Below are 15,572 nucleotides of genomic sequence, written 5' to 3'. Positions count from 1 at the left end.
ACACACTTGATATAGTTAAGAGAAAAAATTGGCAATGGAGACATCAATGTTCACAAAGAACTGAGATTCAATGAAAAATGACTTGTAAAAATTTCAAACAAACCTTCAAAATTTAAATAGGAAAGCTTAAAACCTTAAACTTTTATAAAATATCTAGTTATATCAATGACAAATATATGCAATTTGATTTAAGAATCCCTCCAAATTTTTGAGAACTTAAAGATTTTTGTATCTACTAACAAGAATGTTTTCCATAATCATTGGGAGGTGGTTACATCTAATAAGAAAATTAAAGATGAAGTTTAGAAAACGACAACGAAATTGTTAGAGGAGATGAGGAAATTGAATCAAGGACCAAGGCAAGTAAACAAGACATGATAAACATTATATTTTCACTACCTATAAACAAATGGCATGAAGAAAAAAAACTAGATGATGAAGATTGCCAAACATGTTCAAAGGTCCTAGAGGCTAGAGAAATATCTAAAGAACAAATATTCGTTCGATTTGGGTGGACATTAGTGTATTTGTAAGCAAGAGTCATGCAACCTTGGGATTTGGAAACATAGAATATAAAGTTATAATATTAAAGCAATCAAAATGTTTCAAGGGAACTAAAATGTTTCTCAATCAGTTGGAGCTGGTTTAGTATTTGCTCTACCAATTTCCATTTGTTGTTCTGTGCATCCCACAGCTCAGCCCATGTACTGAGACCCTTTCTATGCATAGCTTTGGCCAAGAGTGGTTTCCTATGCACGGGCACCATCTCAAGGTTGTATGCATATGGGGAGAGCCATATATTCCTACTCAGTGCCAAGTCACCCTTCATTCCTCCCCTTGAACACCAAGAGGTGTTGCTAATCATTCCTTGCGAGCTGGCTACCATTGCATGCGCTGCCTCAGAGTAAGGTATTTTGATGAGACACTGTGGGCAAGCAAGTATATCTTGCCAATCGGCCCAGACCACACCTTTAATTTTTGCAGACATCAACCAACTTATCAGTATTATCATCCATGGCTGGCTCGAATCCATCCTTTTGAGCAGAGTTATGTGTAAGCTGTTGGCCTTGTCAACTAAACCTTCCATACCTGCTCCCCCAACCTTCACAACAATTTCTCCAACTTGATCCAAGCCAAGAGTGAGGCTATGCATACTTCTAAAGCCGTGCATATGGTCTTGGTCATTGCCCACCTTCCTGCAAGTGTGCATTCTCTTAAGGTCCAATCCTTTATTTTGTTCAAGAATTTATCGTAAAACCATTGGAACCTTTGGGATAATGTCATCCCTACCCCCGATAGGAGCTCCTAAGTATCTTACCATCTCACCTTGCTTCATGCCCCTAAATCCAAGGTTTATCACCCACTGTTCAGGCTCGCTCCAAGAGGAGCAAGAGTTCAGTTTTATTCTGATTGACCTTCGATGCCGAAAGATGAACTCGGTGTAGATCTCCAGGAGATTAGTCGTTGATTCCTTAGCAGCCTCCACAATTGATGCATTATCATCGGCACAGAACTAGGCAGCCACTTGTGAGCCATGGGGAAGAGGGGGTCTTCTAATAGATCCTGAACAGCGACGAATCAGAGATCAATGCACACAACAATGGAGCCAATCTGACTTCATTGCTAAGGCATAGTCCATGGAGTAGATGAGGTTTAACAACGCAACCTGGATTTTCCTACCATGGATGAATCCATACTGCTTGTGCACTACTTTAGCTAGGAGGTGTTTGACCCTGGGAGCCCGTTGCATCTTGATTTGTATGTCTTTGTCCTACATGCCTTTGTAGCATCTAAAAGGACATTAATAAACTCTCTCTCTCTCTCTCTCTCTCTCTCTCTCTCTCTCTCTCTCTACAAACTAAAGATTCTACAAATAAATCAATTTATCTGAGCAATTATATTTACAACTATTTCAAAAACATGCATTGGATAATATGATACATAGCTTGGTAGTTGCATAGAGGAGGTGCCATCCACATGGTAACCCAACATTTCTGGGAGCCCGTTGTAAATAAGCCCTCATTGGTACAAAATTTGTGCCTTTAGTGCTAATCCCTTCTCCTGTTTGTGTGTTTTCTTGTTTTGGTTGCTGGCATTGCTACGTGACAGTCATACTTCTGTGCTGGATATAACTAGCCATAAGTGCCTCATCAGATGATGCTGTTGCAAGGATTCAATGCAACCGCTCTGCAGAAGGTTATGCTCAAAATCTGAAATTCGTAAGTTGATATTCTTTATACACTCCACCTACAGAGAATGCAGACTACAGGCCAAAGAACCTTCCTAATAAGCAGGAGCATAAGAGCACCAAATCCTCCTATCTGGGCTAAGACAGAGAAAAATTTAGCTCCCATGGAAGTTTCCTTTACCACATCACAATAGATGGGGCTGCACCCTGCCAAATAGTCTATCCAATTTATCTGCATCCACGTACCAATAAGTAATTAGAATTGGCTGTTATGCAAATCACGTTTAAACATTAAATTTTGCATATTGAAGAACCCTACAGCACAAAATGCATAGAAACTGATAAAGTAATTCCACAACACTAACCTGCATGCCCACCGCTGTATCGTTACCCAACAGTTGTACCAACGGTAAACCAGGAGCAATGGATGACTTGTTAGCGGAGCTCCAGAAATCCATCTCCGAGCTGCTCGAGTTGGATTCATATTGCTGCAGGGCTGCTGTGAGTAGTTCATACAGATTACGCAGCCGTGCGAAGGGCTGTGACACATTCCAGTTTGTTTCATTTGCCATCAAGAACACGCAGTCATTCAGGGCCTTGTCCAGATTTGCTGCAGAAGACACACTCATCAGTCATGTGAGAACATGCAAACAAGCAAACTGCAAAGTCATCTATGGTGAAAACAATTAGGAAATACAGTAAGTTAAGCCTTTCATAATTTTCAGGTTTATGTTTCCTTCCTTGCTAATGTGAGCACTAGTGTAGTCTCTCAAGGGATCCCATCACTATGTTCTCAAGTGGAACTCACAGCACCCAACCCATACATGCCAGAAATAGAGTAAGGGGGCCAGCTTAGTGACAGCTGGTGGGCCCCCTATCACATTCTCAGATCCCACATAATTTCACCATCAGAGCTATGGGGCCCTGCTCACTAGCATGGAGTGAGGCAACAATCTAATTTCTGGACAGCAGTTTTCTACTACGGTGCGGTGTGGGGCCTGCAAAGCTAATCCTTTGATGAAAATATTGCCCAGAGTTTTGTGAGGGGGAGGAGGGGAGATCTATGACACCAGATACCTTGACCAATCAGAATTCAGGGCTCCAACCCCATTTTCGGCACAACCTCAAAACCTTAAGTATAGGGGTTTCATTCTCTTTTTAGCTTGGGCTGTAACCCCATTTTGGGGCACGACCTCAAAACCCCAAGCATAGGTATTGGAAAAAAAAAAAAAAAAAAGAGTAACTTCTACTGGTGGATCTTCTTCCCGAAGATACAAAGGTAAACAAAAGCAATCCGATTCTGAAGATAACAGTACTACATCTGAGACAGAATCTCCAGACAAAACGGCCAAAGACAAGCTTAGGCAAGAATTCTTCAATAATCCTTATGGCTTGCCAAAGCCAGGTACACTATGTTCTGAGACAAAATCAAGGGCAAATATGTTTATTCCTCATAATTTGGAACAAATGCATAATCCCAAAACTGCTACCCAATTGCTTTAGTCTCTATCTTCTACTCCTCACTCCACACAAAAAGAAGGCATAGAAATGCTTCAAGCTTTCACAGATATGCAAAGAGAATTACATTCTCTTTGCAAGGCTTTTGAAAAAATCCTCCGAAGCCAAAAACAACTTGCTCAAGGGACAACAGAAATCTTGACTGAATTACAGAGTCAAGCGGCAGCTGCAGACATCCCGGCCAAGCCAGTGAATCAAATAAGGATGACACATCCCAAACCAATACACAAAGTCAATGCATTGACTACAGGTGGACCCATGCCAATGATCTATGTTCAACTCAAGAACATGCCTCGGTTTTCTTTATATGTGGATGCACTGCTAGACACAGGATCCAGTCTCACAATTACTCCATATGAATTGTTTACACCCAATTGTATCAAGGTAACCAGTCCCATTATTGTAGAATTATCCAATAACAAAAAGGTAACATTGATACATGTGACACAAGCTTATTTACATCTTGGCTTGATAAAGGTCCCTATTGAGATACAGTTGATGAAGCAGATGAGATCTAATCTCTTGAATGGTACCGATATCCTACAACATCTTGTACCCTATACCTTATGGGCAGAACACTTTATAGCATCCTATCTCAGCAAAAAGGCTGATATTCCACTTCTTCCTAAAATTGGCCGCAGCATTTATGCTCTTACTGAACTTCCTTCTCCTCAAAAGACTACTGCAAGAACAAATTGGCTTGAGACAAAAAGGTAAAAGTATACTACAGAAATCCAAAAGATTACGAGTCATTGAAGTCTTTTATGCAAGAGGATCCACTCATGTATAAAGAAAAGAGAGTCTCTTTTGCTATCTCTCTACCTCTAAAACCTAATGCGATACCGACTAAGGCAATCCATTCAAGAATGAAGGAAGAGGATTTACTCCTCTGTAAACAAGAAATCCAAACCTTACTGGATAAAGGCCTAATAGAACCAACAATCTCTCCATGGGCTTGTCAAGTGTTCTATGTAAACAAACACTCAAAATAGAAAAGAGGCGGAAAAAGAATGGTGATCAACTACAAACCCTTAAATGCTTGTCCTATTGGGCATGGTCATCCTATTTCCTTGAAAGATATCTTGATTAAAAGATTAAAAAGGCTAACATTTTCAATGAGTTTGATTTGAAATCAGGCTTTTGGCAATTGCCTCTCAAAGAAGAAGACCGATACAAAACTGGGTTCTGTGTTCCCCAAGGCCATTATCAGTGGACTGTGCTCCCTTTTGGCATTAAGACACTGCCAACATACTTCCAATCTTGGACTGACTCTCTTTTCTCAAAGTTTCCTTTCTGCTTGGTCTACATTGATGATATTTTAGTGTTTTCAAACACTATCAAAGAGCATATTGATCATTTATATCAATTTGCCAAAGCTGTAGAAGACACAGGCATGGTACTTTCACCCACTAAATCTATCCTATTTACCACTTCTGTGGAATTTTTAGGCTTAGAAATACAACATGGCACAATCAAGCTTCAAGAACATGACTTGAAGAAGGTCCTTGAAATACCGGATGACTTGACCAATGTGAAGCAGCTACAACAACTATTAGGCTGTTTAAATTGGCTAAATTCTACTATTCCAGATTTGGTGGCTTATGCTAAAGACTTGTACCCTCTCCTCCAAAAAGGACAGTTTAACTGGAAACCCCGCCATACACTAGCTATCCAAAGCATAAAGAATCAAATCCACCATCTGCCTCCTCTTCGGCTACCGTCCAGCCTTCCTCTAATCCTTTATACTGATGCATCTAACTCTGGATGAGGAGCGTGTTTGTGTAAAAAAAAACACATCTATATCACCACCAACTTTACACATTTGCTGATATGCATCAGGGATCTTTAATCAAACCCAACAAAATTATCCATCCTATCAAAGGAAAATCTTGGCCATAATCAAAGCCATTAAAGCATTTCGTCTCTTTGTCAAATTTGTCCCTTTCACCATACGGACAGAATTGCAACATGTGCCAAGCTACCTCACAAAAAAAGCACCTAATGAAATTGGCAATAAACGATTGCTAAGGTGGTCCCTATTTTTTGATACCCTTGATGTAACTTTTCAAAGTATTCTTGGCGTGCAAAATACGGTAGCAGACCTTTTATCATGCCAACCACCTTAGACATCTCAACCATCTACTTTTTGTACAATATTCCTTGCGCACTATTAACTTTACAGCTAGCATACACTCAAAAATGCACACTCACCTACTCACACCAATGATTCTTTCCACTACTGAGAGCCTATAAATACACCCCTTGTAACTCAGTTGAAGGTACACATTCAAGTAATCCTTCAAGCCTTGTATTCTCTCCTAGCCTTGTATCTCAAGCTTTCAAGTCTGCAATATTATTTTGCACCTTCACTCACTTTGTGAGCAAAGATTTCTAAGATTGTATGCCGTTTGTCTCTCTATGCCCACTTCCGCCACGCTCCTCTGTGTTTGGTATCAAAGCCATGTAACATAACACTGTCTAAGTGAAGTAAGGTCGTCAATGACATGTGAGATTTTGCTCATTGCAAGGCAATTAGGCTGTGGCGCCGTTTGTGCCATTGTTTGCGCGTTTATCCCTCAAAGTCCCGTAAATCCTTCATGGCTTCCTCAAAGATTGGTGGCAATGTGTTCAGCTCTGCTTTCAAGACACTATCCGAACACTACAAATCGTTGGGCAATTCTGAGTGAAGTAAGGTCATCAATGACATGTGAGATTTTGCTCGTTCTAAGGCCGTTAGGCTGTGGTGCTATTTGTACTATTGTTTGAGTGTTTATCCCTCAAAGTCCTGTAAATCCTTCATGGCTTCCTCAAAGACTGGTAGCAATGCATCGAGTTCTAGTTTCAAGACACTATCCGAACGCTACAAATCGTTGGGCAATTCAATAAATTGTCAACGAAGAAGATCCACCAATAGAACACGTTGCACCAAGAAAGACTTTATCTTTCCTACCTAAAAAATGTACAGAATGTGCATTAACAAGCACAAAGGAGTCAGAATGTATAGAATTCTCGGAAGAAATAGTAGTTTCTAAAGAAAGAGGAAACAACTCTAAACTAGATTCAGTATAGAGGTTTTCATCTTCTGTGTGGGGAGTCGGTAGCTGACTCAACAAATTCAAACTCAGTCTCACTAGGAGAACGAGTTACTACAATGTACCAAGAGCTGTCACTAGCAGTTTCACTGTCACTATAAGAATCATACTCATCATAGGAGTAATCACTGGCACTAGAAGTGTCATCACTCAAGTAGTGCATATTAACTTTAGTAACGTTGTTTGACTGCTTATTTTTAGTAGGGCAATTGTTTGTCAAATGTAAGAAACTTCCACATAGAAAACATTTAAGATCTTTTTTCTTCTCTTGATGAGAATTTTTCTACAGGGGCTCAGAAGAACATTTCTTGGAATGTGTAGCATATCTACCATGCCTACTATGGTGATAGGAATGTCTATGGTGTCTGTTAGACTGATACTCTTGTGCATTTTGTCTATTAAAGTAATTATGGCCTCTTCCCCTATGCTAGCGGAAACAGTAAGAACGGTGGTGTTCGGAGTAATTTCCATTTCCACCAGCACAAGCACATTGCTTACAACCGAAATCCATATCATATTTTACATCTGATTTACATACTAATTGTGGGAATTTCTGATTGAGGACTGTCATCTTTTGATGTTGACATACTTCTTTGATTGTCTGCTCTATGATTTGTATAATCTGACATACACTATCTAAAAAATCTCTATTTTCATTTTTCATTTTTTGTTTGCAATAAAAGAAAATTGGTTCTGAAAAGGAGCATACCAGATGTTCCTCCATGTTGTTATCATGGGCACCTAGACCTTCATAAAGGAGGTCTCTCGTGTAGATCAGATACTCTTTGTATTGCATGGGGTCACAAAGTTTTGATCTGAAGAATACTTCCCGAGCTTCTAACACATCATCTAATTTGTTTCCAACTAACTCACCATGAAGTAACTCAAAAAATAGTCGTATAGGGTCATTATGCTAGACAATAGCCACATTTACCTATGGGTGAATAGAGATCCACCGCTGCTTTAGGCCACTAACAAAACCATGAGTCATAAGTATATCAATGCAGCTGGTTTGTGGCTTATCAATGATTTTCTAGCCTACATAAGCATACATCATGTAGATTAAGAGTTTAGTCTCTTCAGGTGTCTTGCCATCAATGGACCATATTGGAAAGGAGCCAACTTTCCCAAAACACCAATTTTCTTGTAAAAATTGGTATATGTAGCTCTTGAAGAAGAGAAGTTGAAGTAGCATTGAGCTTGCTAGTATAAGGAAATGAAGAAGCTTTATTCACAAGTAAGGTACTTACAATAGTGTCATGAGCATTTAACAGGGCTTGTAGTAATGTATCTGGAGGTACATTTGATCTGTGAGGATTAATGGGTACAAACTCATCATCCACAATGTTGTCACCATCCTCATCAGAAGAAGATAGTGTGTAAGCAGCTTCATGTTGAAATGTTGCTTGATCTCTGAAGTACCAGGCTGATAGTTCATTTGGAGGGCCATATGGAGGATGTTGTTCAAGGCTTTCACCCATGAGTCTTGAAGTCACACGGGTTTCCTCTTTTCTCTGATCATTTGGCTTATTTTGGTCTACAAGGTCTATACACAACGGCATTTGGTATAACACCTTGTTAGCTTCTCTTTGTCTTCAAATTCTATCAAAGACATATTCATCTATTTGATCAAATGCAATTCTATAATCATGCTCAGACCAATCCGAAAACATAAACTCTAAATATTCTGACAATTCCTCAGCTTGATCACCGGGCAAAGAGGGTTGGAACAACTTGGAAGAGACTTGGCTATGAAGATTCACCCTTCATAACAGCCATTAATGATGGACTGTAAATTTCTTGCAAGTCTTTGAAGATACCATAGAGGTCCTCAAAATCAGTAATATCTTGAATTAAGATCAAGAAGAGAAGAAGAAGAAGTTTGACCAAGGTCTATTTTAGCTTTGTCTTTTTCTTGTGCTTTGCGTTTGTCAGTGGGCTGTTCTTCACCAAAATAGACTATATGATGCATGTCGAGAGAGCTAGGAGAAGGAGAGGCAAAGTAAGAGCTCCATCCTTTCTGTAACCTTCTGGCACAGAAGGCATTCCAATCTGTAATAGTAGATGAAGGGGAAACAGATAATAATGATGAAAAAAAAGTAATGGTTGAAGAAAAAGAAGAAGAAACTCCTACTCATTGTTGTTGAATTTTGGATTTAACCAATTGCTGAGTAAGCACCAAAATATTATCACACACTTATTGCACATTCTCCATTTTCTCAATCAAACCTATCAAGGCTAGATGAGTCCAATTTGATGCTTGAAGTTCTGTTGTCCAAGAAGCAGAAACCTGTGGTCACAGATACGGAGCAGTTTTGTGTTTGTTATTCTCATATTCAAACTTCTGAATAACATTTACAATGGAGGAAGAAGCTTGCTCTATTGACTTTTTGCAATATTAACATATTCCATGAATTACTGTGGAATGATCACATGATTGAGTATGGAACTTCAACACATTTGCTCTTTGAGATGGAGAGATTTTGAGTTGAGGCTGGACTGAAACAGGAAGCTTGGAAGAGTCCTTTTATTCTTCTTCAAGGACCATTCTTTGAGGAAGGTGTAGGGTTTTTCCTTTAATATTTTAAACGTTAATCACTCTAGGAGGAAGCAATTCTTCTTTCTTAATAGAAGCTATATCTAACTGCCACTCATGAGGTAATTCTATTTCAGACCTGTTTGTACACTCTAGAAGAAACCTTTGAGTATGTTGGAAAATGGCAGCTAGCTATGGAGAGAGAGAGAGAAGAGAGACAATGACAGCAAGAGAGTGAGCTGAAGTAAAAAAGAGAAGAGTGTACTTGCTAGAATGAAAAAAAATAGAGTGAAAGTACAACTTATGTTTAGGTCAAGGGTTGACCTAACCAGCCTTCCACCAACTAACTAGAGTTAGGTTTATTTTACTCTAGAGCCTAGTGTCACTACTTTAAGTTTCTAAGACACTAGGTGTACACACCTTACATTGACACTTTAATAAGTGTCCACACCACACAAATTACATTGGGCGTTGCCCATAGAATCAGCAAATTCTAACAGAATACTCTCATCAAACTTCATAATTATCGTCTGACCTTGATCCTTAAAAGAATTCATTCCTTCTATGACTCTAGGAATAGCAAGAGACATACATCTAAAAACCATTCTATATTGGATAGCTAAGTGAGCAAAGGATGTTTTCATCTGGAGTCCCATAGTACAGATGTGGAGCATTAGTAACTCAAGAAGGTAAGGGTCATCCATAGCAATCATATAGTTAGGTCTAAGTTCAAAGAAAATCGGACTATTGGACAAAGGGGACACAGCAACACCTACTATCATATCCATTAACTCTACATGTCTAGTCTCCAGAATAGCTACCATGAAGAGACATTCAAACCTCTACGGCATTGTGGGATGATACCTATGGCAATATAGCCTAGATGCAAATATGGGTAATCCTTTTTTGTTTGGTGTTTTTGTATTTTAAGAAGAACTAAAGAGAAGATTACCATGCCGATCTTATGCTAGAGTGTCGCCAACAGTTAAAATGCCTTGATCTTCAGTGTACACGGTTGAAGCTTTAAACTTGGATATTTGGTTCTCACCATAGATATGCGCTGCACCAATCTCAAATAGAATCCATTTTGAGCTAGGGTGTGCTTGGTCGAAAATAATTGTTGAATTGCCCAACGATTTGTAGCGTTCGGACACTGTCTTGAAAGCAAAGATGAACACATTGCCACCAAACTTTAAGAAAGCCATGAAGGATTTACGAGACTTTGAGAGATAAACGCTCAAACAATGGCACAAACGACACCACAGCCTAACTGCCTTACAACAAGTAAAACCTCACACATCATTGACGACCTTACTTCACTCAGATGGTGTATACTCTTGCTCATCACGTCGCCTGCTACCCCGCCCCTGGTGGCGCTTGGCTTGCTTGTCGCCCTCAACCCCTAGCCGTCGCCTCCGCTTGTGGCCCATCGCCCCCGCCCCCGCCCCCTGTCGCCCTTCCCTAGTGACACCGCCCTACATGCAGTCAATGGTGCGCCTACCCCACCAAACCCCCCCACCCCCGGTGCCTGCAAGACCCTATGCCAGCTCCTCCCCCTCCCCCACCAAGCAAGACCTTGCAATCCCCCCCCCCCCCCCGGCGCTACCTCCGCCTCGAGGCCTGGCAAGGCAGATACACCACCTATTTTTGAAAAACAACAACTCTCCCCCCCCCCCCCCAAAAAGCAACTCTCCCCCCTCTTCCGGTAGCATTGCAACATGATAGATAGGTTCTCAGCAGGGACGCGCAATGGAAACCTCTAGTCAGACGCCGACGCAATTCTACGAGTGCCCCCCAATCAAACACCTTGCGTATCATCCTCTCAGAGGAACAGCTCTTAGCCATACGAGCCACAGAACTAGAGTTGAAAGAAACAATGATCTTTGGTCACGTTCTTGAACACTCCCCATCGAGGGCCTAGCTGCGGGAATGGCTCCACTCCACGCTGCGCGTTTGCACAGCGCAGATCGCGGAGGCAGTCCTCATGGGCCAAGGGATCTTCATGGTTCAACTCACCTCTGAGGATGCAGCTCGTGAGTTAGTGAAGAGCGCACCCTATGCCTCGACGAAGGGGATCATTTACATGGTCCCCTGGTGTAGCGGCTTCACAGTGGAGACATTTGCACTCCATAACAGATTTCTTAGACATCCAGTCACTCTACTTTCCCCTAGACTGGCAGTAGAGTACCGCCAGTCAGTGGAGGACTTTGGATGGTTCTTCGGCACAGTTTTTCCTGCCTCCTTCGCGGATGCAGTGGCAGCTACAGGAGTCCCAAAGGTATGAGTGGCCGTGAAAGAGACAAAGAATATACCAAAGTTCCTGGAGATTAAGGCAGGAGATCACTCCTTTAAGCAGCAGGTCATTGTGACTAGGCAACTAGGGCAGTGCCTACACTGCCATGACCCTGGGCATCAGGCAATAGATTGCACGCGTTTCAGAGCCAAGGCGGCTCCGCCGACAAGCTTGTAGGTGGACGCTAACGGCTTCACACGAGTCCAGAGACGGCAAAGAGGGAGATGGCAAGGGGAGCCGCAGCCAACTCCTCAGACGCAACCTCGACAACAAGGAGCAGGAAGGCGAGCGACACCTCCTCAACAGAGCACTCCCCTGCCCGCTCCACCCAGCAGGACTGCAATCCCCCACATCCACCACCCGCGCCACAAACTACCTCACTTGAGAGCCCACAACCCCTACACCCAAAACCTCCCATGGCCTCCCACTGACCCTGGCCCAAAGCCCCCCCCCTTCCCAGGGCCACCAGCTCCCCCTCACACCTGCCACATATCTCTGACCATCCCACCATCCCTCGATCCTCTTCCCTCCCACCACCTCCCCTACCGAGTACCCCCCTGATCCGCACCCGCCATTTCACGTGATCCCCCCCAGACCCACCCCCCCCATCTCACAGGAGGTGATGAGCCACACACGCCTTCATCCTCCTCACACCAGTAGTCTTCCCCCTCCCACACAGCCACCAGCTCATTTGCCCATGCCACCCGTCACACTTTCCCAAGACAGGCGCAGCTGTTACCACAAGAGTTCTTCCGCAGTGGCCCGTGGTCCTACCTAAGAGTTACGGAGCGCGGAGAGTTTCCACTATCTCTAGAGGTGGGGATCTTCGTGGTTCGTAAGTCAAGGAGGAGCAAGGTCCATCTACTGGCACCATCGGATGGACCAAACTACGCTTTTTTCCTTTAGTCCTCTCACTCAGGGGATTGGACGACGACACAGATAGAGGAGGTAAAGAGTCAAGTAGCGGACCACATCTCCCAATGGATGGGAGAGGAAGGACTAGTATTATTTGCACAGTAGTGGCCTGGTTGAATGATAGACATTAACTGGTGGACTAGTGCCGAGGTCCCACACTTGAGCATTATCATTCGAGCCCCCCCCACAGTAGAGATCTCCGAGGGATGTGATCGAGTGGCCCCTAGCACAAGCGGCCCATTTCTACCAGTGTACAAAGCCACGACTCTCAGCATGGCTGATAGATGCATTGTAGTACCACCTGGGGCATATATCACCCCTGTGGTCCGTCCGAGGGTCACCATGGGGGACTGGAGTTCGCCGTCCAGGCCTACGGCAAAGCATACTTGCATGCCCCATAGTTTTTCCTCCTCATCAGCAGCTTCCACATCGAACAGATACCTGTTTGGTCAGTCACAGGTTTCCCCATCAGCCTACACCTTGCATCCTGGAATGTGAATAGTCTCCACTACAATGGGACACATGGTTCCAAGAAGTTGATTGTTCAACAGGAGTTGCAACCAGACCCTTGCGGGACGGATAGACATCCTACTTTTGCAGCAGGAGCACAAGCTCACCCCCGCCCAGGCCCATCGAGTAGAAAAGGTTCTCCCAGAAGGCAGATCACACACCTACTGAGAGTACTCCATCTGTGCCCACGGCAGGAGTGGAGACATATGCACCTCTATTGGCCCGAGCCTTACCGCCTACATACGGAATCATGGGGCGATTGTGGCTCGGAGGGTTCTATGGGTCAAGATGGATATTGAGGAATCGTGCATCGGAGTCCTCAATGTCTATGCTCCCACTGAGGTCAAGGCATGCAGCAGGTTCTAGGTGGAGATAGCAGCAGGACTCCCGAAGGTGAACTTCTGGATTGAAGGAGACTTCTGGAGGCCTTAGAGGACCAACAAGGTAGAGGCAAAAACTACCAGGGCGCAGCTGGGGAGGAGCAGAAGGCATGGGAGGTCTTCCTATTGGTAGTAGGAGCTCGCGATGTTTGGAGAGACCCAGCTTTCCACAGGAGGGAAAGATCGTTGGATTTATTGTGGGGATACATGCGGCTAGGCAGAGTCTTGCTGGAGCAATTGGATAGGTTCTATGTGGGAGAGTGGGGATACTCTTGCAGAGTCCAGATAGGGCAATTGCAGTTGGCTAGCGCCACTCTGTCCGGATCCTCCTAACACTTGATTCCCCAGCATCTTCCCTAGGTACACGATACTGCCGGATCCCTGACTCGATCTACAGGAGAAAGGAGGTGAAGAGATAGATTGAGCAGACTTGGACTAGGGAGTGGAGCAAGAGGGAACAAATCGCAGAGGAGGTTGCAAAGGTCCTAGCTGAGTCGAGCAGTATATGCCAGGAGGTAGTCCTACAAGCCAGGTAGCAGTGCTGGGAGAAGAGAGCACTTCGGCAGGACCTAGCAGCTACGTAGAGATTATTATAGGAGACACCAAGGGATCCCATCCTCCACACACAGGAGGTGCGCGCACGAGTAGCCATCGCTGGCCTAGAGGACAGGTGCTCGAAATTCTCATTCCGCACCTCAACAACCTTCTAGGCGCAGAAGAGGGACACGATGTGCAAGTTCTTTCTTTCAAGCACACTATCCCCGCACCTCAAGAGAGCACATACGCAGCCTTCGGGATCAGTATGGGAGGATTCGTTCTAGCCCAAACGAGGTGATGGAGATTGCCACCGACTATTACACACGCCTTTTCCAGCAGGAGATAGCCTCAGCCAGAGGACAGCGTTGCAGACAGCAGGTTTGGGACCACATCCCGTCCCTCGTCACACAGGAGATGGGACACTCCCTCCTAGCCCCCTTCATAGAGAAGGAATTAGAGGAGGCTTTCCACACACAAGACGTGCAGAAATGCCAGAGAGAGGATGGCCTCTCCAAGGCTTTCTTCACCACCTCTCGGGAGGTAGTGAAGGACCCCTTACTGTTGGCTTTCCAGGAGATTTTCTTCAGCTCACATCGGATGCCAGGGAGTTTATCGGCAAGTCTTATCAGTCTCCACCCCAAAGGGGGAGACCAGTTGGAGCTATCCTAGTGGAGACCGATCACTCTGTTGCCAATTGCCTATAAGGCACTGGCAAAGATGATTGGTAGGCGACTCCGCCCCGTGCTGCCAGACATCATTCATGACACACAGACAGGCTTTGTCCAGGATAGGAGCATCCTAGATAATGTCTTTACCTTCTTTGAGGCGACAGAGTGGGCCCAACACAGTGGTCAAGGTTTGGATATACTACTCCTAGATCTTGAGAAAGCCTATGGCAAGGTGGACTGGGACTTTTTGGAGGACACTAAGGAGAGGTTGGGCTTCCCCAAAGCATGGATCCATGGGGTCTCTATACTCTACAGATCGGCTACTAGTAGGGTTCTCATAGGTGCAGAGGAGTTTCGGCTAGAGAGATCGGTACGGCAAGGCTGCCCATTGGCCCCGTATCTATTCCTACTCTTTGCGAAGGCAATGTCTTACTTCCTCAGATCACGCATGAGTGGGCTACGTGACCTCCGACTTCCAATGAGAGAGGAGACGGAGCTATTAGACTCAGAGTATGCAAATGATATAGCACTCTACATAGAGGACAATGAGGTGATGCTGGAGAGAGTGAGACTAGCTCTCCAGGTATTCTGTACTGCAGCAGGAGCAAAAATCAACTAGTGAAAGTCAGTTGGTTTTCTTACAAACCCAGACTCTAGTATGGAGTGGGGCATCCACTTGGGATTTAGATGGGTGTGCAAAGGGCAGACCGTCCGCTACCTAGGGTTCTAGGTGGGACTCGACATCACCCCCGGCCAACAATTTCTACCAGTCCTCGATTCTATTCGGAGTATTGCTCACCTCTCCCTAGTGGGCCAAGCCCTGGTGGTCAACCAGGTCCTCCTAGCGACGGCTTGGTACATCGCCTCATGTTGGTGCTTCTCTTCGTCCAGTCCTGCTCAGCTTCTCCGCCTAGTGCAGAATTTCCTCTGGGCCG

General features: G+C 44.1%; 1 protein-coding gene across 2 annotated transcripts in view; it reads right to left on the bottom strand.

Moving 5' to 3' along the window:
* Positions 1–487: 487 nt before the first annotated feature.
* LOC148014814 (uncharacterized) overlaps positions 488–15,572 on the bottom strand; it is a 29,473-nt gene continuing 14,388 nt past the window's right edge. The window contains exons 4-6 of one of the 2 annotated variants that reach the window (XR_015688334.1): positions 2,554–2,798; positions 1,681–2,420; positions 489–1,563 (exon numbers count right to left, since the gene is read on the bottom strand). Coding sequence is in view for 1 of the 2 variants with exons in the window: in XM_087665284.1 (XP_087521410.1) it covers positions 2,235–2,420; positions 2,554–2,798 (431 nt within the window). In the remaining variant the exon portion in view is untranslated. Of the gene's footprint in view, positions 2,421–2,553; positions 2,799–15,572 lie in introns of both variants that reach the window. The other variant, XM_087665284.1, reaches the window with a different exon arrangement.

The sequence above is a fragment of the Lygodium microphyllum genome, chromosome 24, assembly GCF_053477565.2.
Source record: "Lygodium microphyllum isolate KBCC chromosome 24, Lygodium_microphyllum_v1.1.10, whole genome shotgun sequence".
Taxonomy (NCBI): Eukaryota; Viridiplantae; Streptophyta; class Polypodiopsida; order Schizaeales; family Lygodiaceae; genus Lygodium; species Lygodium microphyllum.
This window is presented reverse-complemented; position numbering and strand designations above follow the sequence as displayed.